The sequence below is a fragment of the Asterias amurensis genome, chromosome 7 (genome assembly GCF_032118995.1).
Source record: "Asterias amurensis chromosome 7, ASM3211899v1".
Lineage (NCBI taxonomy): Eukaryota > Metazoa > Echinodermata > Asteroidea > Forcipulatida > Asteriidae > Asterias > Asterias amurensis.
In genome coordinates, this window is record NC_092654.1 from 8,768,674 (window position 1) to 8,792,081 (window position 23,408).

Here is a 23,408-nt window from a genome sequence, read left to right on the forward strand (position 1 = left end):
AAAATCTGACAGCATGTTTAAAAAAGCTGTGCTGTCCCCTCCTCCCAAAATGCTTCATTTAGAATCATTGAAGATGTCCAAGATGACTCTAAATCGATGATCAATAATAAATTATTCTATGTGAGTTGTTGTCATGAGGGGGGCACATTGTGGGAGGATTTTATATACACTCTGTTAAAATAGATTTTGCTAAACTTGGTCAGGCTTATGATGATCCACTCAGGCTCAGCCGGCCGCGGCCGACGGGTCAGGAATTACACATGTACGCGGCTTTGCTGGTGAAAAACTTCAAACCATGTGTCATCAAGCGTTGCCTAAAAGTGGAGCCGCGGCCAGGTTGAAGCGTGGTTTCGAAAACGGCCTAAAACCTAAATAAATCGGTCCTTAAATTGAAACGTCGCCCTCTATCTTTCATCAACAGAGCTAGCTAGCGGCACGTACATAGGTCGAGTTGTCTCGTATACATACTTTATGTGCAAGACCAACACTACTCTCCTGGCTGCAGTCCTCCTGCACAGAACATAGGAGACGACCGGTGGTATTGGCCTGGAGCTCATAACTTTGACACAAAACTATGGGGAAATTACCGTATGAAATTCCTGACTGGAATAAATGGAAGGTAGAGGATGTTCCCGAGCTCAAACAAGTTCAGGATAGGCTTGCAAGGAAGGGTTTGAGAGACCCCTGGCTGAGGTAAGACTTGTCCATATTTATTGAGTTGAATTATAGTTTTAAAAATAAAAGTTTGATGATGGCGGCCATCACTGTAGCACAAATCATCATGACATCAGACCATCAGACTGACTGTACAGTTCAACTTTAAGTTGTAGAGAGTCAATTTACACTAGTCAAAACAATTTTTTCATTAGATTGGAAATAATTTAAATCAAACATAGAACTCTTCCTGTAAAACTAAAAGAAAGTTCAGGGTTAACTTAGCCAGCTTAGATTAGAATTAGATTTAGAATCGAACTTTGTTTTTATATTTTATATTATTAGGCTAATATTATTATTAGTATTAATTAAACATTTATTATAAACATAACATGTCTTCGTCATTCCGTTGTTTTGTCTATAGTATAGTAGTGCAACCCTTTTACAATTTGTAGCTTTAAAATTCATAATATCTTCAGAAATTTCAAAAATGTTCACTTTTAGGCCCCCTCTTCTTTTACAAAGGCTAAAAAAGCTAAAGAAGAAGAACACCAAACGAATGCATTTGTTTTTAAAATTTAACAGTTGGTTCATAGAGCAAGGACCTTGCTCTCTATGGTTAGTTAGACATGGCCATGGGATGTACATGTATACACTATACAGTTCCTAGTTGCAACGTAACGTAACCCTCCTGCCGACGGCGTAGCGAGGGTTACGTGACGCAACTATACAGTTCCCATTTATAATATAACATATTATTATTAGAGGTCAAAATATTTGAAAGGAGTACAGCGTGCCAGTTATTAATATAATTACTACTAAAGAACTATACTAGGTCTTCTGTGTTATGTTATTTAATTTGACAATTTTTATTTTTCAAAGCAATACTCACCCCTTCCCCACCACACAAACACTGCTACTGCTCCCCAGTTTAATTAAGATTGATTCGCACACAAGATCAATCTTATTGGGTAGTTCTTTGTGAAATCGGTCCCAATCGCCACTAGATTTTGGGAGTTTGTTGATATTTCTTATGTTTTCATTATATCTAGGAACGAAGTATGGCGCTATCAACATTACATGCGCGGTGCATCATGGACACAGTTGCTGTTCAGAGGACTAGGATGGGGTACAGCTGCGTTTGTTGTTGCCGTGGGTGCGGAGAAGCTACTATGGAAAGAAGACGACCATGGCCACGGTAGTGAACATCATTGAGAGATCCCATCACTTCCAAGATAGATGGGGTGCTACATGTACATTGATTAAGCAAGCCCACTCGTCTTAAAAGACTAATTCAGTCATCGAGAAGGTGTAAGAGGTGACGCTCAGCAAGTTTACACGTCTCTGATAGAGCGAGCAAATGACTGAATTAGACCTTTTGGATACAGACAATTTTTGTGTGTGGAATTCAACAGAGTGATATGATCTAATACCGAGTTGCCGTAACAGATTTAGCAGACAGATACATTTATATGCCTACTTTTTTCTGCATGAGGACACTTTTAGTAGCGAATTTCCTTACCCATCACAATTACAGTTGTACCTTATTTTGACTGTCTGATAATAAATAGATACCAAACCAAACAGGTTTGTTTAACTTGTTTTGCGAAACGTAAAAATTGGTCCACAGTCTGCCCTCATGCAGTTAAAAATACTGTAAATTGAAAAATGGACTTTGAAAAGAACGAAAAAAAAACACAGAAAAACCCCAATAAATACAATAGTCCTAATAAACCTTTAAACCCATAAATACTTCAACTGGATACTATTCTGTAAGCCAATAAAATTCATGCCTGCATTGGGCAAATTGTCAAGCATGGTCTGCAGTTACAAACTCCATCGTTTTGGGGAAAGTTTAACAAGTCTTAGCAACAAGTCTTGGCAGCTTGTACTAAACTTACTGTTTATCAAGAATGGCATTCAGTTGTATCAAGCAAAAGGATCGGTGCATGTTTCGTACAAATTATTCACTTTAAAAGTTAAAATTAAAACCAGTAAAAAATTAAAAGTGTTCAGTTTTGAATAAATTTATTTAATGAAATAATTTTGCTCGGCAAGTCTTTTAGTTTGCATTTTTTCTGAAATCAACTTCCTTTGAGAAAAACAATCTGATTTTCTTGATGGAATTAAAATTCATGACAGACATCATGATCATCAATCTCATAGCGTGGTAGAGCGGTCTAGTTTGCTGGAGTGTGGTTCAAATCCCTTGGTTTGACAATTCTGCCCTTAACCACAATTGCTTTGTGAAATTTTTGGATAGTAGTGCCCTCTGCTCTACCAGACCCTCCTCTAGTGGATGATACCCATACCTTCATCTTTATGGACCATCAGGAAAAGCAAAATAAACTGTGGACTGTGCGTCTGGAACAACTCTTTTTTTTTTTTATGCAAGTCGCCAGACACAAGAGTTGAAGGCCACTTCAAGGTGTGGGCTACCATTTTTTTGCAAGGGGCCGTTACCACCTACTCCTGATGCTGTAACAGGGTTACTTCCTTACTTCACAGTCCATATGTATAAAGGCTTGGGTATTATCCATCAGCAGCCTGGCTGGTAGAGCAGTTCACATAGAGTTAAATATAAGAACTAGAGGGCGCTCTAGTGATGCTGCTTGCACAAACGCGACAGGACCGCAAGATGACAAGCGCGCCATTCTGTATGCGCGTCGAACATGAAATACACGTTTGAGTTTTTTTTATGTAACGCTCACGCAATGCTGTTTGTTCAACTTACAAAATGGCCGCACAAACACACGCTGTGAGATGGTTGTTTAGTCAACTTAGAAAATGGTCGCCTGCGCGCATGCCGGGGCGCGTAAATAGGCCAGCGCACCCACTAGTTCATATATATAACTCTATGAGCAGAAGGCACTACCTCCCCAACTTTACAAAGCAATCATGGTGAAGTGTCTTGCTTGAAGTGTCACAACCAGGACTCGAACCCACAATCTGCTGATCAAACACCAGAGCTTATCCGGTGCGCTTAACAGCTGAGCCACAACACTTGTACCAATGCTATAAAAAACTTCCTAAAAATAAAACTCCTCGTGCTTTGTTGTCTTAATGGTTTATTACAATGTCTTCACTTTTGACCGAAGCTGCTTTGTAAATGTAGGAATTAAACACAACGAAGCTGGCTACATAAGTTGGAGAAATTTACATGTACATGTAAATCATTACAAACTACCAGGGAAAATAAATAACTATTGGTTCAAATGTCTCTCTCACATTAAGATGTGAAACTAGCTTCTCAAAACTGTGTGTAGTTTAAAGCCATTATACGCTTTCGGTAAACAGTATTGTCCAAGTCCCTCACTTCGTGTATCACAGCTTATATAAAACAACAAACCTGTGAAAATTTAGGCTCAAGCGGTCATCAGAGTGGGAGAAAATAACGGGAAAACCCACTCTTGTTTCCGCGCATTTTGCCGTGTCATGACGTGTGTTTAAAATAAATCCGTAATTCTCGCTAACGAGAATTTATATTGTTTTACTGTTTTCTCAAAAAGTAGAGCATTTCATGTACTAATATTTCAAGAGAAGTCTTTCACCATTACCTTCTGTAAACCCTGTAAATTATTTTTATATCTGTGAACTTTTTTTTCTCTGTATCGAAAGTGTATAACGGCTTGAAAGACTACGCAAATAGGGGTATGCTAGATCATCGAGTCATACATGAAATTAGTTTTTACTGTTCATTTTTATTCTATTACAAAATAAAATAACAAAATGCAACCACTTCGCTTTACAATCATAAGCTATCCTAATCACAACAAATAAGATTTTAACAATTACCCAATAAAAATTATTCATAAAATTAGCACCAAGTGTTGTGGGTAAAATTTAAGCAGAATATAAACAGCTGTGTCTAAAAGTTTTACAAATATGACTTTACAAAGATAGTTTTTAAAAAGCATTTAAATAACACTATCAAATCCACAAAATGTTAGAATAAAATAGAATTTCGGCTACGATCTAAAAAGAGAACTGTGTATTAATACGTTATGTTATATCGATATACAGAAAAGGCATTGATTCGTAATCCAAAAATAGTCTGTATGAGTATTGGCATTGTAGTATAAACACTGCTGATAAATATTGAAATTACCTCTAACAGGCACATGATAGTTTTTTTTTAAATGATCTAATAGTTTTTTTTGTTACATTTAAGTGTCAAAAGAAAAGACAATTACATACCAGGCAAGCCTTCAATAGTCAAAACTTTTTTAATTAAGTAGCTATGTTGTTATTTTTTACTGTAAAAATGGCGTTCATTTTGTGTGCAAGAGTTTTCATCCTAAAAATGGCTGTTCGATACCCTGGGAACCATACCAGGATGACTTGGAAGTAATGAAAGCAAGTTCAACAACACACACAAGTTGTTTGTCTACCAAGCTATTTACCACAGTTCTGACCATAGGCACCCCCAACACAAATTTCCTTCGCTTGGTCCTAGTGCCACATTCATCAAAACTACAACGTCTTGGTAGGAAAAGGTTTTGAAGTAACGTCTCATTCGGAAGCTGCATGTTTAATTCTGGTACTTAGGCTAAAATAAATAACGATGCAAATGAAGATTTGTTTATTTAACTGGTTGACAGCGAGGAAAAGCGTGAGGTAGAAATGAAACTAAGACTTCTCTGATAAAAAGGTTAAAAGCAATTGAGACGCACAATTCATATCTACATATTTAAACAAATAAATGAAGGTTGTCTTAAATACAGTGGACACTATTGGTAATTACTCAAAATAATTGTTATCATAAAACCTTTCTTGATTACGAGTAATTGGGAGAGATTGATAGTATAAAACATTGTGAGAAATGGCTCCCTCTGAAGTAACATAGTTTTCAAGAAAGAAGTTATTTTCCACGAATTTGATTTTGAGACCTCAGATTTAGAATTTGAGGTCTCGAAATCAAGCATCTGAAAGCACACAACTTCGTGTGACAAGGGTGTTTTTTCTTTCATTATTATCTCGCCACTTCGACGACCGATTGAGCTCAAATTTTCACAGGTTTGAGAAGGCTAGTCTTTGACAATTACCAATAGTGTCCAGTGTCTTTAAAGGCACTGGACTCTTCTAAGCATAAAACTTACTTGATAACGAGCAATTGAGAGCTGTTGACAGTACAACACATTGTGCAAATTTTATGATGCATCTGAAAGCACACAGATTTTAGCAACAAGGGTGGTTTGTTTTGGTCATTATTCTCTTGCAGCTTCGATGACCATCGAGTCCAAATTTTCACAGGTTTGTTGTTATTTTATACATTGTGTGGGGGTACACCAAGTGAGAATACTCGTCTTTGACAATTACCAAAGGTGTCCAGTGCCTTTAATGTGGACACTGGGACCGTTACACTAAATACAGGAAAGTCCATAAATATGACCTAAGAACACTATACAAAGGGTGAAACTGGAAGTCTATGGCATGATTGGTCTCCAGTTTTTCCAACGGCAAAGTCGAATAAAAAGCAAGAAAATATAAGTGCATAATTGGTTTTTTTTTACATTCACAACCATGTAAAGAATTGTTAATTAAAAACCTCAACATGAACTGCAGCCACTTAAATGTCAAGAGAAAAAAATACAATACGTTATTTGATACCTTGGCAATTTGTAGCACCCGATATAATTGCATAGATATTGCTACAGTTATAAAATACATGGTATAATGTCTGCTGCATACATGTATGTTATAGTGAGAAAAAATTGTATACATTCATTGACCCCTTTACTTGCACGACGTGGAACTCACCTACTAAGGCCGTGTCCTAAACTTCGGCTACAGCTAGATCAGCGCATCTGCCAGTGTTGAAGAACAGGCAGACATGTGCAATCTAGCAGTAGGATTTTGGGAGTTGAATCCTTTGTGTATGTTTTGACTCCCCCAAAAAACCGACAGGATAGGCATGTGTGCTGGTGCACAGCAGTCTAAAAGTTTAAGACCAATGAGCCTTAGGTCCCAATTTCATAGAGGCTGCTTATAAAGCAGACAACAGTGCCTAATAATTTTCTGCTCTGCAAAAAGAAGCAGGATGGTACATGTGACAGGATAGTGTCTGGTAAGCAAAATTGCTTTGTGTTAAGCAACAATTGCTTTGTGCTTAGCATACTTTTTGTGCTTAAGCAGCTCTATGAAATTGGGCCAAGGACTAAGTTTCCTGGGGTCCATTTCACAAAGAGTTAGAACTAATCTCACAAACTTAGGACTAGTCCTAGGAGATATTAATAACTTTTGGCGAGTCCTAAGTAAATCGTCCTAACTCGAGATAAGACTATAGTCTTAACACTTTGTGAAATCAACCCCTGAACTTGCAAAGCAGAAGACGTTCCTTAAAAAGTTTGATTTCACAAGTGCAAATAACACAGGGAACCGGTCCCTACAGCTTAATATCATATCACATTAAAGGTGGTAACCTGTTTACACTAAGCAGACATGTTTATGCTTAGCATTTTTCTTCTAGATGTATCGTGTGAGGCGCTGTTCCCTGAATGTCAATGTTATCTAAATAAAAAGACATGCTTAAATTTACTCACGTCTGAAAGACAATGCACCAAAGCTCTATCTGTTATTTTTTAAATGCCGTACAACACTAACTAAAAAATGGACCAACAAAAATAATCGTTTAAAAAAAGCTCTCACATCAGTGCTACTTCTGAGGTGATATCTGCACACATAGTACGGCTAGCGCTTCACTGCATAGTTGGAGCTCCTGGCCGAGGAGTTTATGCTTGACCAATGGACTGGCTTGACCGCTGGCCTCGTGATCCCGAGTACGCCATTCTTCACAGTAGCTGTCCGTCATGCGAGCCCCGTTAGAATAGGAACCGTGCCATACGTACTTCATATTCCTGAAATTAGAAGAGGGAAAAGCACTTAAGTTTGATGAGTACGAGTAAGTTTGATGAGAAACAGTTGTCAAAATTAAATGGCAATCCTATTTTCTTAAAGACCTGCTTGAACGAAAATGTCAAAGCGTGAACTTTGCTGAATTCCACTTAAAATGTTTTCGATGAATAAGGAAATCGAGTCATATGATTATAAATAGGTTTCAATTGTGTAAAAAAACAATCATTTTGTATGCCCTTGTCCAGAGCTTTTCTGCGAGATTTGCGAAAAGCCCCGTTACGTTGTTGCAGCGTGGATGTATAACAAAGCAAACTCCCGCAAATGACGTCAGCGGCATTGTCCTTTGACGCCTGCTCTCAACGGCAGAAGTGTTTTAGTTTTTCAAGGTAGGGGCCTGATTTTTTACTTGATAATTACGAAAAGTTCAGAAGTGTACACATATCAAAATTACATTAAAATGGTGAACAAGTGCATTATAAACAAGTAAAAATACCATTTCTGTTGAAAACATTCCGCTCAGGTAGCTGTTTAAGTACCTGTTACTTTTCTATCTCACTGTACACACCCAAACCACACAGTAAAAGTGGCCACCATATCTCAAAAAGGATAATGGAGAGCTGTTGATAGTATAAAGCATGAGAAATGACTCCCTCCGAGGTAACATAATTTCTCACTAAAATAATTGAATCTGAGAAAGGACTTCAGGCCTGAAGCTTTTCTCTATATCTTATTAACAACAAAAAATCACCTGAGTTTCAGTTGAATACAGTGTATACTTGTCGGGGTATTTTAATAAGAATGTTGAATCAACGTTAAAGGACTTGGGTACCTTTTCAAAATGTCCATAGATTTACATTAAACTTACAGGGTTTGAAGATAAAGATAGTGGATAGCTTCCCTTCAAATATTACTTACCGAGGTGCTGTATTTTTTGAGAAATACGTTTGTAAATGCTTAAAATAATTTTCGTCTCATACATTGTTTTACTCATTTCCCAAAAACTGCAACACCTTAGCACGTAATATTATCAGGGAAACTTTCTACTATCATTATCTTCAAATTGTGTAAGTTTAGTGTAAATCTGTGGACATTGTGTTTTTTGTCCTACAAAAGTTACATACACCCTTTAAGCCAGGTGACCGCAGCTGCATATCTGGTCATAGCATTAGAGTCTGGACATCAACCACCATACAAAAAAGGATTTATGTATGAATCTTTTCTCGGATTCAAATGTTTTAAAAGCTTTCCAATCAACGGGGTCTTTACCAAAGAATGACCTTACCTTCAAAGTCAGTTATAAGAAAGTGACAACCACTGAAATTTATGATTTAAAACAAAAACATATTTTGCTCACCATTCTCTATCTGTCATCACATCTTTACCATCAAAAGAGAAGATGTGCTTATCGTTGTCAAAAGGCGCTTCTGTGCCATTGAAGATCTGTTCCCACGAATTAAACATGATTTCACCCTTAGATAAAATAAAACCACACAAAAAAGAAAAGAAACAAAAGTTTAGCTTGCTTAGCACGGTTCCCTTTCCTTTTGATAAAGTCTAAAACTTAATTGACCAAGGAGAAAATGCCTTGGTGCCCAAACAGGCAGGCCTGAAATTACATGAATGCCATGGCCCCCGTTGCCCCTGGTCTTGGTATTAGTGCCCCTTCAAAAGATTCCCATTGACTTGTGGAAGTGTCATGGCCAAGCGGTTAAGAGCACCGAATTCAAACTCTGGTGTTTCTGATCAGCAGAGTGTGGGTTCGAGTCCCAGTTGTGACACTTGTGTCCTTCAGCAAGACTCTTAACCATTGCTTCGTCCTTCGGATGGGACGTTAAGCCGTTGGTCCCATGTGTTATGTAACGCATGTAAAAGAACCCAGTGCACTTATCGAAAAGAGAAGGGGTTCGCCCCGGTGTTCCTGGTCCGATCGGCAGTAAATTGCGCCACAGCATCTTGTAAAGCATTACATGGTGCTATCAGAATTAGGTCTCATAATTCAAACGTAGTCCCACAATCTGGCAGGAAATACTTTATATTACAGCGCCAGGAGCGTCACTGGGTGACGGACATGTGCGCTTTATAAGAAGCCACAATTATTAATTATTACATAAAGATTTTCCAATAGAAGTTCCCTTTGCAAAATGAAAAGTGTTTTGCCTCTTCAAAGATGAAATTCCAGGCCTGCACAGGCTGGTAAGGAATAGATTCAAACAGGTCTCACCTTAGCATTTGCTACTGGTAGGTGATGATATTCTTTATTGACGACCGATTTGACATCTTGTATTCTAGATGACAAGAAGGCTCTGTAGGTGCCTCTCAGCTGCTGCTGCTGGGCTTGTTGATAACAGTGGTAGTCAGCGCCATTCAAACCACCGAGGCTTCCACGACTGTGTTCACTACCAGTCATTGGATTATTCAGTGCATACATGTATAACTATAGGGGGGGGGGAAGGGGGGAAAGAACAGAATAATGATTTTTAAGTGTAAATGATGTACATTAAAACAGCTTGAAATAATCTTTGAGCAAGAGTAGGGGGTAACCGTAGTTTTATAATACAAGAACTAGAGGGCGAACAAAACCATGCGACATGGCCTGACAAGAACCATTATTGGCCTTTAGAAAATGGTGCTGACCCATTGTGTAACACAGGTCATGCACCAGTTCACATAAACAATAATTTTGTAAGTAGACATTTGGAACTAATTTACTCATAGGGAAATTACCTATCAACCCTCAGACCAGGTTATATTTATTTATTTATCTTCAAGTACGCTTGAATCCTTGATTCTGATTGGTTGATCCATAGCATTGTATGAGTGGGGTCTCTACTCGACAAGCTGATGCTATTGGAGACCTCCATCCTCACACAAAATCCTATTGTACTTATGTTTTCTTTAATTATTATAATATAATGTAAATTATATCACTTTTTCTTTGTGTGTGGTAAAAATAAAAGAAATGAATAATGAAAGAAAAAGAGTGTGATATAAACCCACATTGCACGGTCCATATCACACCCTGCGTCTTGTGTGTTCTAACTGCGTGCCAAGTTTGCTTGAAGATTAATACATTCACACATGCGCTAGTGGAATACAAACAAAAATGGAGCTTCTGCGTCCCATATCCAACTCAAGGCCGAATTTTCCCTGTTTCTTGACTTAACTTGAACTGACTTATTTTAAATCATCTTTATTTAACGTATTTTACAAATATTGAGTGGCTCAGAGTGTAATGGGAGGAATATTATCGCAAGGTAAAATTTGGACTGTTCCATTTCACTAGGCGACAAATTAAAGCCACTCAATATTTGTTTTACATAACTGACATATAGATCCCTGTCATTTGATGTATTTTAAAAGTATAACATTATGAAAAATCACACAAATTACTGACAACCAAAAATCATATAGCGCCACGTAGTGGCAACAATGAACAAATCTGATCACAACCTTTTGCACAGGTGCTCCTTTGTTTTATTTTAGCAGCGGCGCAGCGGCGCTGTACTGCTCAAAAACATTGGAAACAAGGATGATCCTAACTGTGAATGGGAAATGCTAATCCCCATGGGCAAATAGGTCTTTTTGATCGCCGGTGCAGATGGGAGGGATGGAAATAATAGTGAAAGTCACGTGAAGTAGGTTCCACCAATCAAATGACAAGGATCTGTATGTCAGTTATATAATACTTACTATTTACTTATTGAACTTACTACTTACTTACTGGACTTACTTTTTACTTACTGAACTTATATTTACTTATTCAACATCCCCAAGAAGTCTAGAAGAGCTATACTAGTGTCATCAACAAGTTAGATTTGTAAAGTTAAACAACCTAGGGATTATTGGTCAGTGTTATTTCAATTCAAACACAGATAACCATCATGACTGAAATCTTACGGCTTACCATTGGATCGTCACCGAGGGCGATATCAGGTCCAGGAAGGGAGGGTTTTGTTGGTGGTAGAGTAATCAGTCTTTCCGTCTGAAAATAAAGTCAGCCATATTGATGTTCAAACATTTACACTGGTTTTACATTTTGAGAATTCTTTGGCTCTTTTAAAAGGCTTTGCTTTAGCTTCTCTCTTCCCAATTAGTTGTTAAGGACAAATATAGAAACCATCAAATAAATATTTATAAAAATAAAGTCAGCCATATTAATGTTAAAACATTTATACTGATTTTTTTTTTTTTTTTAAGTTTCTTTTTAGTTTCTCTCTTCCCAGTTAAGGACTAATGTAGAAACCCTCAAATAAATATTGGCATTTTTAGTCCCCTTTTCTTAAAGATTGTCTTGCCTTTTTCCTTTTTTTTCTCCTTTTCCCCTCTTCCTTTTCATAACTTATTGGAATTGCAGTTATTTAAACCACCAAAAGGCAAAAGCTCCTTGGATTAAATTCTTTAAAATGAAATGGCAAGACTGTTCTGCATCAATGAGTTCTGAACTCCAAACCAATATGGGATCGAGACTTTCTAGCTCTTGTATTATCGTCTGTCCCTATAACCTTAGGGACCCACATTGTGCTCTAAAAGTCAAAGAAAAGTGAAGCATGCACTGTTTGGGAAAGTCTAGAATATTTGTATTAAGTCAAGCTTTCCATGCTTAGCAGCCAAAATGTGTATTGCAAGAATCTGGGCGTTTGTACATGATTTATGAGTATCCATGATTTCATTTGAAAGATTTTCAAATGCAAAATTACTTTACTCACAGAACTTCAGTTTACTGTAAAGATTGCATGGTTCAATTAATGTTTGAGCATTTCTATCCGTGTTTAAAAAAGAAAAAAGAAAAAAAAAGAACTTAAACAATACTTTAAATGTGCCAATAAAGGCCCTTTCACATGGACAAAGGTTCCGTTAATGGGTTTCGGCAATTATTTAACATACTTTCACATGACTATTTAAATCACTAATTTACCAATGTCCCTAGTTTTTCAGGAAGGGGGAGATAGGTAAAGTTCATGACTGCTCAGTCACTGAACACTTTCTTTTACTTGTGAGAGGTTCTGAGAAAAATGCAATTGCCATTTTCCATAGCAAGGGTCCTTGGTTATTGCACAGTAACCGTTTCACACTACATATGCACCACACTACATATTATCATGGTGATTTTAACACGGTTGCTTTTTTTCAGAGGTCTGGATCTCTGTTAAAAATGACAAGGGTCCATGGTTATAATTTAACAGGGGTCCTTGGTTATTAATTAACAAGGATAGATTCCACAAGACTGGAATTTGATATTTTGTTTTACATTGAGGATTATTTAGTCGACGTCCCTTGTTAATTGTCCCATGTGAAAGGGCCTTTAAATGACCTGATTCACATTGAAAGGGGGAGAGCCACCAGGGTGATAAACTGTGAAAGGAATGCAACTTACAGTGGGGGAAGATTGTGAGGTGGTAGTGGGTGGCACTGGGTCAAGGTTAAATGTAGCTCCGAGCTAGAGAGAAGAGGAAATGGATTAACAACTAAATGATCATCAGGCATCAAGGTCATATGCAAATGCATCAAGGTCATATGCAAATAATTGAGGTCATATGCAAATGATAACTCCCTGACCTCACTTATCATTCAATATTAGGCTTGAAAACAAAATTTGGTTGAATTGCCTTTTCCCGAACAACAGTAAAAAAAAAAAATCAAAATCTCGGTTAAACTCCATTTTTTTATTTTTATTCCCCCCCCCCCGTTTTTAATTCAAAATTTTGACTTCATGGATACTTATGCTTTTAAGATGGTAAAATATGGTTGCCTTTCATTTAGAATTAAGATGACAGACGCATATTTTCAGCCATACATCAATATATTTTTCGACAGGCATATGACAAACATGATATCATTTTCCATTTTCCATTTGTAAATAACACTTCAGATTTCAAAGTGCAAACATATCTACTTTCAACCAGCCAACCCAAGAAACAAATTGGGTGATAGGGCAATCCAACATATTTTGTTTGTAGGCCTTATTTTAAGCATTATGCAGGCATGACATTTTGAACAGCCTGGGCTGACCTGATATCGTCGGCTCATGACTATAAATTTGTTGCTGCAGTTTGTATTGCTTCCGGCCTGGAATAACATGGAGGCCACAACCACTGTTGCCCCGAGCCCAATTTCATAAAGCCTGTAAGCAAATAAACTTGCTTAGCATGAAATTTCTTCCTTAATAAAAATAGGATTACCGACCAAATTTCCACGTGATTTTCAGGATAAGCAAACAACAGCTGAATGCCAGTAACAAGCAGTATGCAACAAATTCAAATTTGGTTGGTAATCTTGTTTTTATCAAGGAAGAAATTTCATGCTAAGCAAATTTTTCGTGCTTATAGCAGCTCTATAAAATTGGGCCCTGGTCTTGGCCTTGGTTCCCCTTCAAAAGTTTCTCAATAGCCTTTAAGATTTTCAATGGAAGTGCCCTATCAAAATGAAAATGCCCTTTCAAAGATGAAATTCCAGGCATGGGATTTTCGTAAAAATGCTTTCGCATATTTTGGAGCTCCTGGTAAATGGAGTTTGTTGATCAAGAGTTGTCTCCAAAGTAATTGTTCGGCAAAAAAAAACGTTTAATTTCAAAGAAAAACATTGATTTGTTGATTTTGAAATGTGTTTTTTTTTTTCTTTCAAATTCGAATTTTTCATTTACACCTTCTAGATTCATTATGGATGAGAAAATAAAATTGAAGGCTTTTTAGAGCTGAGCCGGCGATATGTAGGTTTTATGAGCTTTTTAAAGAAAAATCTGACTAAATTTTTCTATAGAATAAAAACCCATCAGAAACCAGATTGAAATGGACAATAAATGAATTGACTTGACACGAGAAAAAACATCATGCCTACTAATGATATGAAGGCTTTTTAAAAGTGACATTGAATACAGCTCAACCTCCATTCAAAGGAACTGCAGTTGCGTGACTTTTGAATGATCAGGCCCCACTTTCATGGCTCTGCTTACCATAAGCAAAGAATCTGCGCTTATGGAAGCAGGTAAATCAGCGCTTACGTCAGGCTTATTTCACAGGTCAGCAGGGAATATTTGCTTGTGCATATGTGTACTCCACGTTACATAGGCATTCTTTGCTTACACAGCTTGCGCAGAAATTTGGCGCTTGCACAGTGAGTAGAGATCGAGTGGTGATTGTGAGCACAGAATTCAGAAGTAAGCAGAGCCATGAAACTGGGCCCAGTTAATAAAGACACTGGACACTATTGGTAATTGTCAAAGACTAGCCATCACAGTTGGTGTATCTCAACGTATGCATAAAATAACAAACCTGTGAAAATTTGAGTTCAATCGGTCATCGAACTTGTGAGATATTAATGAAAGAAAAAAAAACCTTGTCATATGAAGTTGTGTGCGTTTAGATGGTTGATTTCGAGACCTCAAGTTCTAAATCTGAGGTCTCGAAATCAAATTCGTGGAAAATTACTTCTTTCCTGAAAACTACGGCACTTCAGAGGGAGCCGTTTCTCACAATGTTTTATAGCATCAACCTCTCCCCATTACTCGTCACCAAGAAAGGTTTTATGCTAATAATTATTTTAAGTAATTACCAATACTGTCCACTGCCTTTAACATCTGTACGAGGAGAGTTTATGAATTCTAAAAATACTACAAATAAAATGGAAATGTCAACCTTCAGATGCAGCAAACATTCCAATGAATAATGAGGACATCTAAACACACTTGGAATGAAAAATGCAACTCTTCACTAAGTATTGCCTATTGAAATGCTGACATATTTGAAATGAAAAACACTAAACTAATCGCATGGTAACTTTCACATACTGTAACTTGTAAATGCAAACAAACAATGATTGACAGGGGAAGTGAAATGTGTCATTGCAGTGTAAAGATTGCACAAGAAGGCCTTTTTCTATTGCAAGCTGTTTCGAAATGAATAAGTGATTTGGGGTTGAACAAAGAAAAATTGTCTAGAGCGTGATTTGAACCAATGACCTCCGGATTAACATGACGGCACTCTACCAACTGAGCTAGCTGGCGTTCTACCAACTGAGCTAGCCGGGGGTCTACCAACTGAGCTAGCCGGCGCTCTACCAACTGAGCTAGCCGGGGGTCTACCAACTGAGCTAGCCGGCGCTCTACCAACTGAGCTAGCCGGGGGTCTACCAACTGAGCTAGCCGGGGGTCTACCAACTGAGCTAGCCGGGGGTCTACCAACTGAGCTAGCCGGGGGTCTACCAACTGAGCTAGCCGGCGCTCTACCAACTGAGCTAGCCGGGGGTCTACCAACTGAGCTAGCTGGCGCCCTACCAACTGAGCTAGCCGGGGGTCTACCAACTGAGCTAGCCGGCGCTCTACCAACTGAGCTAGCCGGGGGTCTACCAACTGAGCTAGCCGGGGGTCTACCAACTGAGCTAGCCGGGGGTCTACCAACTGAGCTAGCCTGCGCTCTACCAACTGAGCTAGCCGGGGGTCTACCAACTGAGCTAGCCGGGGGTCTACCAACTGAGCTAGCCGGGGGTCTACCAACTGAGCTAGCCTGCGCTCTACCAACTGAGCTAGCCGGGGGTCTACCAACTGAGCTAGCCGGGGGTCTACCAACTGAGCTAGCCGGGGGTCTACCAACTGAGCTAGCCGGGGGTCTACCAACTGAGCTAGCCGGGGGTCTACCAACTGAGCTAGCCGGCGCTCTACCAACTGAGCTAGCCGGGGGTCTACCAACTGAGCTAGCCGGGGGTCTACCAACTGAGCTAGCCTGCACTCTACCAACTGAGCACTCAAGCCCTATGTTGTCGGTCCACCTATTTTGTCTCTATCTTTGTTTGGGGTGCCAGTCTGTGTAGCCAGGGGATTACACCCAAGTTTATGATACAACCTGGAAAGCGGCAGCCAGGGATTCACCTTAACGGGATGTGACTTTGTATTTCAGATACTTCAGATATCAAATAAATAAGTATCTGAAAGTAGTATTGTTGAGAAAAACACTGCACTAACAAATTTGTGACTGACTTGACCCCGAGTCGACCCATAATGATAAAGCCTTCAAGTATTGCTCTTGTGCAGTTAAATTCTCATGATAACTATGCTAGTATTGCATGAAAATGAATTAAGCTCCAAGGTCTTCGATTGTTTCTTGTTTTCTAGGATAAACATCTTGATGCCACCCAAGTAAAGTCTTTGCTAATCTTGAATCTTGAATGGTTGTACTCTCCTACAAGCATTGCTGCTGTCCTGGAGAAGGTGGGTTGCAAAATCTACAAGTGCTCTGTACTTGTGCTGTCAATATTGTGCTTATGTGATGATGATTGTGTAAATTTTTCCTGTAAGAGATTGGAAGCTCCATCCCTCTTATTGTGCATGACTGGTTTTTCATTTCACAGCCTCAAGTTCGTAAACATTTGCCGAGAATATGAGACTTTTGGGATGCTTGGTGGCAGCAGACTTACCAGGTAAAATCCATTGTTCTCAGTAATGTGCGCATGCTCAGAACTACGTAAACAATGAAAATTTACCTGGTAAGTCTGCTGCCACCTAACGTTCCAAAGTCTCCCATTGTTTTCAGTGGCAGCCCAGAAGTTGTGCCATGCATAAACAGAGCGAAAAGAAACTCGTCTCTCTTAGATGTGTATGATGAAAAATCACCTTTTTGTTTAAAGCAGCACTCTTACATTAGTTTTTTTTTTAATGGGATTATATTTTGTGTTTCTTTTTTTTCTTTTTGGTGTCTATGGCTGCCTTGCCAGTTAGTCTTTTTTTATATATATTTTTTTTTTTTTCATAGATAGGGTTAGAGGGGCTTTTTTCCTGAAAAGATTAACACATTACCAATGCCAGCAGGGTTAGGCTTTTGAATAAGTACTGATTAGTTCTCTATGGTTCCAGTGTGTCAGGAGCTTCTGGCCCCCCATTATGGCAAACTGTGCACAAACTTGTTGTGATACCGCCCTCTTTTGAATCATCCTCCTTCAGCCCATGTTAATTTCCCGTATGGGGGACAGAATCTACGGTGGACAGAATCCACTGGGACACTGGCACTGGCCTGATGACCAGTCTTTTTTTCTTTCTTTATCCTTTTCTTCCATTCTGTGCATTTTGCTGTGTTAAGTGCTTTTGATCATTTTGTGTGAAGAGCGCAAACAAAATTTTTAATTTTTAGTTGTTACTATCAATATCAATTAGACTAGCTCCAAATGCGCTTACCAGTATTTGAGTCATTCCATCGTTTTTCCTCAAGTACAGCTCCTGCACATCCGAGACAAATGCAATTGTTCCTGGAGACAGACTAGCGGCATGTCTAATCATATCATTGATGGAACTAAAAGATGTCAACTGCAAACAGAGGAAGAAATTATACGTGGATTAGTTTGGGTAGAAAAGCCAGTTGGACTGGCAGAAAGTCTACAACCCTATCACACTGTATCTCTTATCTCAGTGGAATAGACCGTATTGAATATGACATCATCGTTCAAATATCTGCCCTACAAGATGCCGTCTTCGAGCGTGTGCGTGTGTGTGTGTGCATGCTTGTGCCATAGAAAATCAAACCGGGATTGTGCGTGCTGCGTGTTTCTTTGATGTACGCGTGTAGATGCGAATACGGTTTTGACCTACAAAATGGCGACTTTCATAGCAAAAAGGGGTTATTCAGTACAGTCTATATCCTTAATCCATGGGGTTCCAGTTGCATATTTCAAGAATACCAAAGGGTTTTTACTGCTTACCGCTACTCCAGAGCAGGGGTGGCTATTCCCTAAATATGCCCACTTGCCGGGGCAGACCGGGGGCAGATCAGGGAGAGTGATTATAGTGTGAAAAGGCTGACCGTTTCCCCCGGGGCCAACCCTCCCCCAGGACCAACCCGATGATAATGAGCAGTGTGAAAAGGGCTTATGTTTATTTTTATCCATACCATTACATGTAGTTTAAGGAAAAGGTCGAGGAAATTAACACTCACCGTGCCATCCCCAGAGCTGCCAGGGTACCCTCGATGCCCTCGTTCCCCTCTAGGTCCGACTGGTCCAACTCTACCAGGAACACCAGGTTCACCTGGCTTACCAGGTTGACCAGGGGCACCTGTTGGGCCTGGAGGACCCTCGATTGGGATAATGTCGCCTTCAGGTGCCAAGTTAGGTTTGAGAATAGGAAAGAATCATGGGTGGAAAGGGAAAATAGAAATGTTAAATCAGAGAGAAAATACACCAAAGTTAATAAAAATTTAACACAACATTTATAACTGTTTATACTGATGCTTCGAAATGTTCAGTGAAACATCAAGAACTCAAGCAATTGAGGTAAAGATAAACTTCAACAAAACCACTTTAAACTAGTTTGACTAGTTTAGACATAATTTTGATTGTTGTTCGTTCTTGTGGTCACCACCTTAGACCATCTAGATTGGCAGGTCAGAGAAGAGCCAATTTATATTATCGTCATCAATGGTCGCCACGCCAGCAGAACCGTTTGGGGTCCAAAGATTTGACACTCCTGGATTATATGTGGTTTATCGGTGGATCAGCACATGCACATGTGACGGGCAGAAAAACGTGTGTAAAACGTATTTTTTATGCTTTCTTTTTGACCTAATTATATTCATTTATTCACACATCTAACCCCGGTTCAAGCACCCCCAGCGGTGGCTTTATTTTCAAATTTATCAATTCGGGTCATTCTATACTTTGATGTCGGGAGAATAACAGCTGTCAACTTCTTGTTCTTCTCCGACAGGTAATGATCTTTTCTCTTTATTTATTTCACATTTCCCCTTTATCATAAATTGCATTTTACCTTCATACAATACCTTGCATTTATACTTGTTTTATACATTTTGCTTAGATTTATAGCCACTTTTTAATGTTGTTTTGGCAAGATTCCGAATTGAGATTCGGCAATCAGGAGTTCCGCCCTTTTTCAGAACTTAGTTTCATTAACCTTTCTTTATTTATTATACATGAGTTTGAGTTATTAGAAAGAGATAGTTGAGCTCTTGAGTAATATTTCTTTAGGTATATTTTCACAGTTTGCAAGGTTTATTTAATTGAATATTTAGGCTTTTCCAAGATGGCACGCGCCATAAAGGTTTTGGCGGGAACCTGCCAGAGGAAATACTGTTTTGTATTAATTCTTTCTTTAATGTTGCCATCCAACTACAATCGCTATTTGATGGCCTTAGTTAGTAATCGCTTAGACATTAATGTATATTTTCTAGCGATGTGTCTTTTTCTAATTGTTTAATTCCGGGGCTGAGAGAAACCCGCCCCGTTTGTGGATTTATAGTTGCCTTATTCTTTGAATAACTCGTAGGCATAAGCACTGTATATATTAACGTTTATTTTATTGCCATGTTATTGTTTCTCATTTAATATTATTGGATTCTATACTTTGATGTCGGGAGAATAACAGCTGTCAACTTCTTGTTCTTCTCCGACAGATTACGAATAAAGCCCAGAGGCCAGAGAACTAAGATATGTTTCCACTTTAAAATCTTTCATTTAAACCGGTCACACACAGATAAGAAGTATCAGCACCAATTTCATCAGAAGTTTTTCTCCCTGTTGAAAATTTAGCAAAAAAACTAGCCGCCCCCGCCCTTTTATTTAAATAAGTGTATCTACCCTGTTGGTGGTGCCTGCAAGGCAACTGCTCGTTTTAAGCGAACGTTTCAGACCTCATTGCTTACTCTTATTCTGTATGAATGTACTCACCATTTACAATAGGTTCAAGTGAAGAACCTGCAGGGCCAGGAGGGCCAGGAGGACCGGGTGGTCCCTGCTCTCCAGGGATGCCATACCCAGGTACACCGGGTGCACCTGGACGGCCTGGCTCACCGGGAATACTCTCACCAGCAGGTCCCTTTATAATAATAATAACAATAGTGACTATTATAATAACAAAAGTGACTTATAAAGCGCTTCTATCTGTCACTCAGTGACGCTCACGGCACTTCAACATTAAGTATTTACCTGCAGTAAGTGTGGGATTACATTTGAATAATGAGACTTCTCCTTTTACATAGCACCATGTGAAGGTTCACAAAGTGTTGTAGTGCAATATGCTGCCAATCAAAACCAGGAACAGTGGATCAAATCCCTTCTCGTTTCGTGCACTGGGTTTCTTTTAGGTGCGTAACACAACACACAAAACCAACTGCTTTACAACCAACCCGAAGGGCAAAGCATGATGGTCAAGTGTCTTGCTTAAAGGCACTGGACACGTTTGGTAATTGTCAAAGACCAGTATTCTCACTTGGTGTATCCAGACATATGCATAAAAAAAAACCTGTGTAAGTTTTGACTCAATTGGTCATCGAAGTTGCAAGAGAATAATGGAAAAGATAACCATATTGTTGCACAAAATTGTGTGCTTTAATAAAAGGCTTCAAACCTGAAGTCTTTTAATATTTGAGTGAGAAATAACCTCTTTCTCAAAAACCATGTTTCTAAGTTTCTGATGTCAATGTGACAAGTATCTTACCGGTTTGCCAGGAATACCTGGCGGACCGATGTAAGTCTCTCCGTCGAATACAGAAGAATCTCCCTAGGATCAAAACAAATATAGTTGAGTCAGTATGATAGACTATAAAACAAACAACAACAAAAGTTCAACAAAATTGTTGATGTCTCCCTTTCTGAGAGCTTATTTGTTTCAAAGAATAAACTTCAGTACAAAACATCTGAATCTACAAAGACTACCCTAACACAACATTTGAAAATTCAAATTATCAGGGTCTCGAAAAAAACCAATGATAAAATGCTTCTACTCTTATGCACAACTGAAATACAATCTATAGCTTGCCAGTAGACTTGTAATACTGAAAGGCCTTATAACTTACCTTTTCTCCTTTTGGTCCTTGTGGTCCCACTGACCCGGCAAGTCCATCAACACCAGGGAAACCCTAAAAAAAGAAGACACAATTAAATGTTTGTTAAGTATTAAGGCTATGCATGGTGGAAAATACTAAGTAAGTACGATTTGCAGAGACACCACGTAGAAATCTTAGTGAGTAGTGGTGGCTCTGAGAAGAAAAAACAACTACTCTCAGAGCTACCACTACTAACTAAAGAGAATTTTACATGCTGTCACTGCAAACCTTACTTACTTAAAATGTACTTTCTTGAAGAAATCACCGTTTCTTGAAGAAATCACTGTTAGATCGAGGATTCCATTCAAAATTTGGACGGAATCTCAAACTTTATAGAATAAAAACCACAATTTGAGGATCTGAAAAGTCTTAAATGGAATAAAAATATAAGATGCTAAGATACTCACCGAAACACCAGGCCTTCCATCTGGCCCCTGTGAACCTGGCAACCCACGAGGTCCTGTCAAACCATCTACACCAGGAAAACCTTATCAAGAAAAACACAGATTCAATGTATTGCAATTTTGCAATTCCTCCATCGGCATGAAACTTATTCTACACCAGTAAAATCACAATAACGGCAATTCAATAACTCCATCATCTTACATATACAGGGTCTCCTCTGCATAGACCTTTTCGCAACTACCCATTGCGCAAGCGCTTACTGTTGAATGAGGTATATGATGGTCTAGCTAGCGATAAAACTTTATCGCTAGCTAGACAAGCATGCACCTCATTCCACGCCAAACGCATGCATACAAAGTATTTACGATAAGGTGTATGATATTTGGTTCATGGGAAAAAAGGAGGAAAACTAGGAAGGCTGACCTACATGTATATAGATTTGTCAGGATCTTTCTGTTCAAAAACCTCTTCATATTTTATGAAGAGGTTTTTGAACAGAAAGAGCCTGAAAAACCTATATGGCATGGACAATGCATAAAATACAAATAACATGGAAAGTTGGTTGTACATGGCTGATGGGAAACAATTTTTTTAATTAGAGTTTTTAAGTAACTACCACTTTATGATTGGCAGGTTTTGTTTCTTGCAATACCTTAAAGGCAGTGGACACTATTGGTAATTGCCAAAGACTAGCTTTCACAGTTGGCGTATCTCAACATATGCATAAAATAACAAACCTGTGAAAATTTGAGCTCAATCGGTCATCGAACTTGCGAGATAATAATGAAAGAAAAAACACCCTTGTCACACGAAGTTGTGTGCGTTTAGATGGTTGATTTCGAGACCTCAAGTTCTAAACCTGAGGTCTCGAAATCAAATTCATGGAAAATTACTTCTTTCTCAAAAACTATGGCACTTCAGAGGGTGCCGTTTCTCACAATGTTTTATACCATCAACCTCTCCCCATTACTTGTCACCAAGAAAGGTTTTATGCTAATAATTATTTTGAGTAATTACCAATAGTGTCCACTGCCTTTAAAAAAAACTTAGAACTTTCATGAATCTACACAAAAAAGCTATTTAAAGTTTAAATTCAAGTTAAATCGGCAACAAAATCTGCCCTAGCTTCTTTCAAGAATCATGTTGGGATTCATTATAGTTGATTTGATTTGAAATGGCTTACTGCAATAAATTAGAATTTGCAGAATAGAGTCTGAATTGCGATCAAATAACAAAGAGTTGACATGGTTGAAAATATAAAATTCAGAAATCAACCTGGGCCCAATTTCATAGAGCTGCTTAAGCACAAAAATTTGCTAAGCATGAAATTTCTTCAATGGTAAAAACAATATTATCAACCAAATTTCAATTTGTTCCATATTCCTTGTTACTGGTGTTCATGCTAAGCAAATTTTTGTGCTAAGCATCTCTATGAAATTGGGCCCTGATTACAACTTATTTCAACCTGATTACAACTAATTTCAAAATAAATCATTCCAGTGTTTTTTTGGTTCATACCTGGTTGTCCTTGTGGTCCAGCGGACCCGCCCCTCCCTGGAGCTCCTGGTTCACCCATGTCTCCTTTCTCACCCTTTACCTTCAAATCATAATAATAATAATCATCATTTTATTTATATTTCGCCCATTCCATAAAATAATCAAGAAACAATTATACAA

At 38.5% G+C, this 23,408-nt stretch overlaps 2 protein-coding genes across 9 annotated transcripts in view; one reads left to right on the forward strand and one right to left on the reverse strand.

The window, feature by feature from the left end:
• The first annotated feature begins 497 nt into the window (after positions 1 to 497).
• LOC139939303 (NADH dehydrogenase [ubiquinone] 1 beta subcomplex subunit 3-like) lies at positions 498 to 2,153 on the forward strand. The gene is made up of 2 exons (XM_071935072.1): positions 498 to 693; positions 1,707 to 2,153. Exons 1-2 carry the CDS (start codon positions 575 to 577, stop codon positions 1,867 to 1,869), a joined length of 282 nt encoding a protein of 93 aa, XP_071791173.1. The 5' UTR covers positions 498 to 574; the 3' UTR covers positions 1,870 to 2,153.
• Positions 2,154 to 3,702: 1,549 nt separating this feature from the next.
• LOC139939301 (uncharacterized) overlaps positions 3,703 to 23,408 on the reverse strand; it is a 103,299-nt gene continuing 83,593 nt past the window's right edge. For 7 of the 8 annotated variants that reach the window (XM_071935068.1, XM_071935067.1, XM_071935071.1 and 4 more), the window contains 12 exons: positions 23,250 to 23,328; positions 21,734 to 21,813; positions 21,297 to 21,359; positions 20,939 to 21,001; positions 20,170 to 20,317; positions 18,423 to 18,580; positions 17,669 to 17,797; positions 12,884 to 12,946; positions 11,414 to 11,491; positions 9,731 to 9,943; positions 8,864 to 8,979; positions 3,703 to 7,511 (listed from right to left, as the gene is read on the reverse strand). In XM_071935068.1, coding sequence (XP_071791169.1) covers positions 7,310 to 7,511; positions 8,864 to 8,979; positions 9,731 to 9,943; positions 11,414 to 11,491; positions 12,884 to 12,946; positions 17,669 to 17,797; positions 18,423 to 18,580; positions 20,170 to 20,317; positions 20,939 to 21,001; positions 21,297 to 21,359; positions 21,734 to 21,813; positions 23,250 to 23,328 — 1,392 coding nt within the window. In that variant the 3' untranslated portion in view covers positions 3,703 to 7,309. The remainder of the gene's footprint in view (positions 7,512 to 8,863; positions 8,980 to 9,730; positions 9,944 to 11,413; positions 11,492 to 12,883; positions 12,947 to 17,668; positions 17,798 to 18,422; positions 18,581 to 20,169; positions 20,318 to 20,938; positions 21,002 to 21,296; positions 21,360 to 21,733; positions 21,814 to 23,249; positions 23,329 to 23,408) is intronic. The other variant, XM_071935066.1, reaches the window with a different exon arrangement.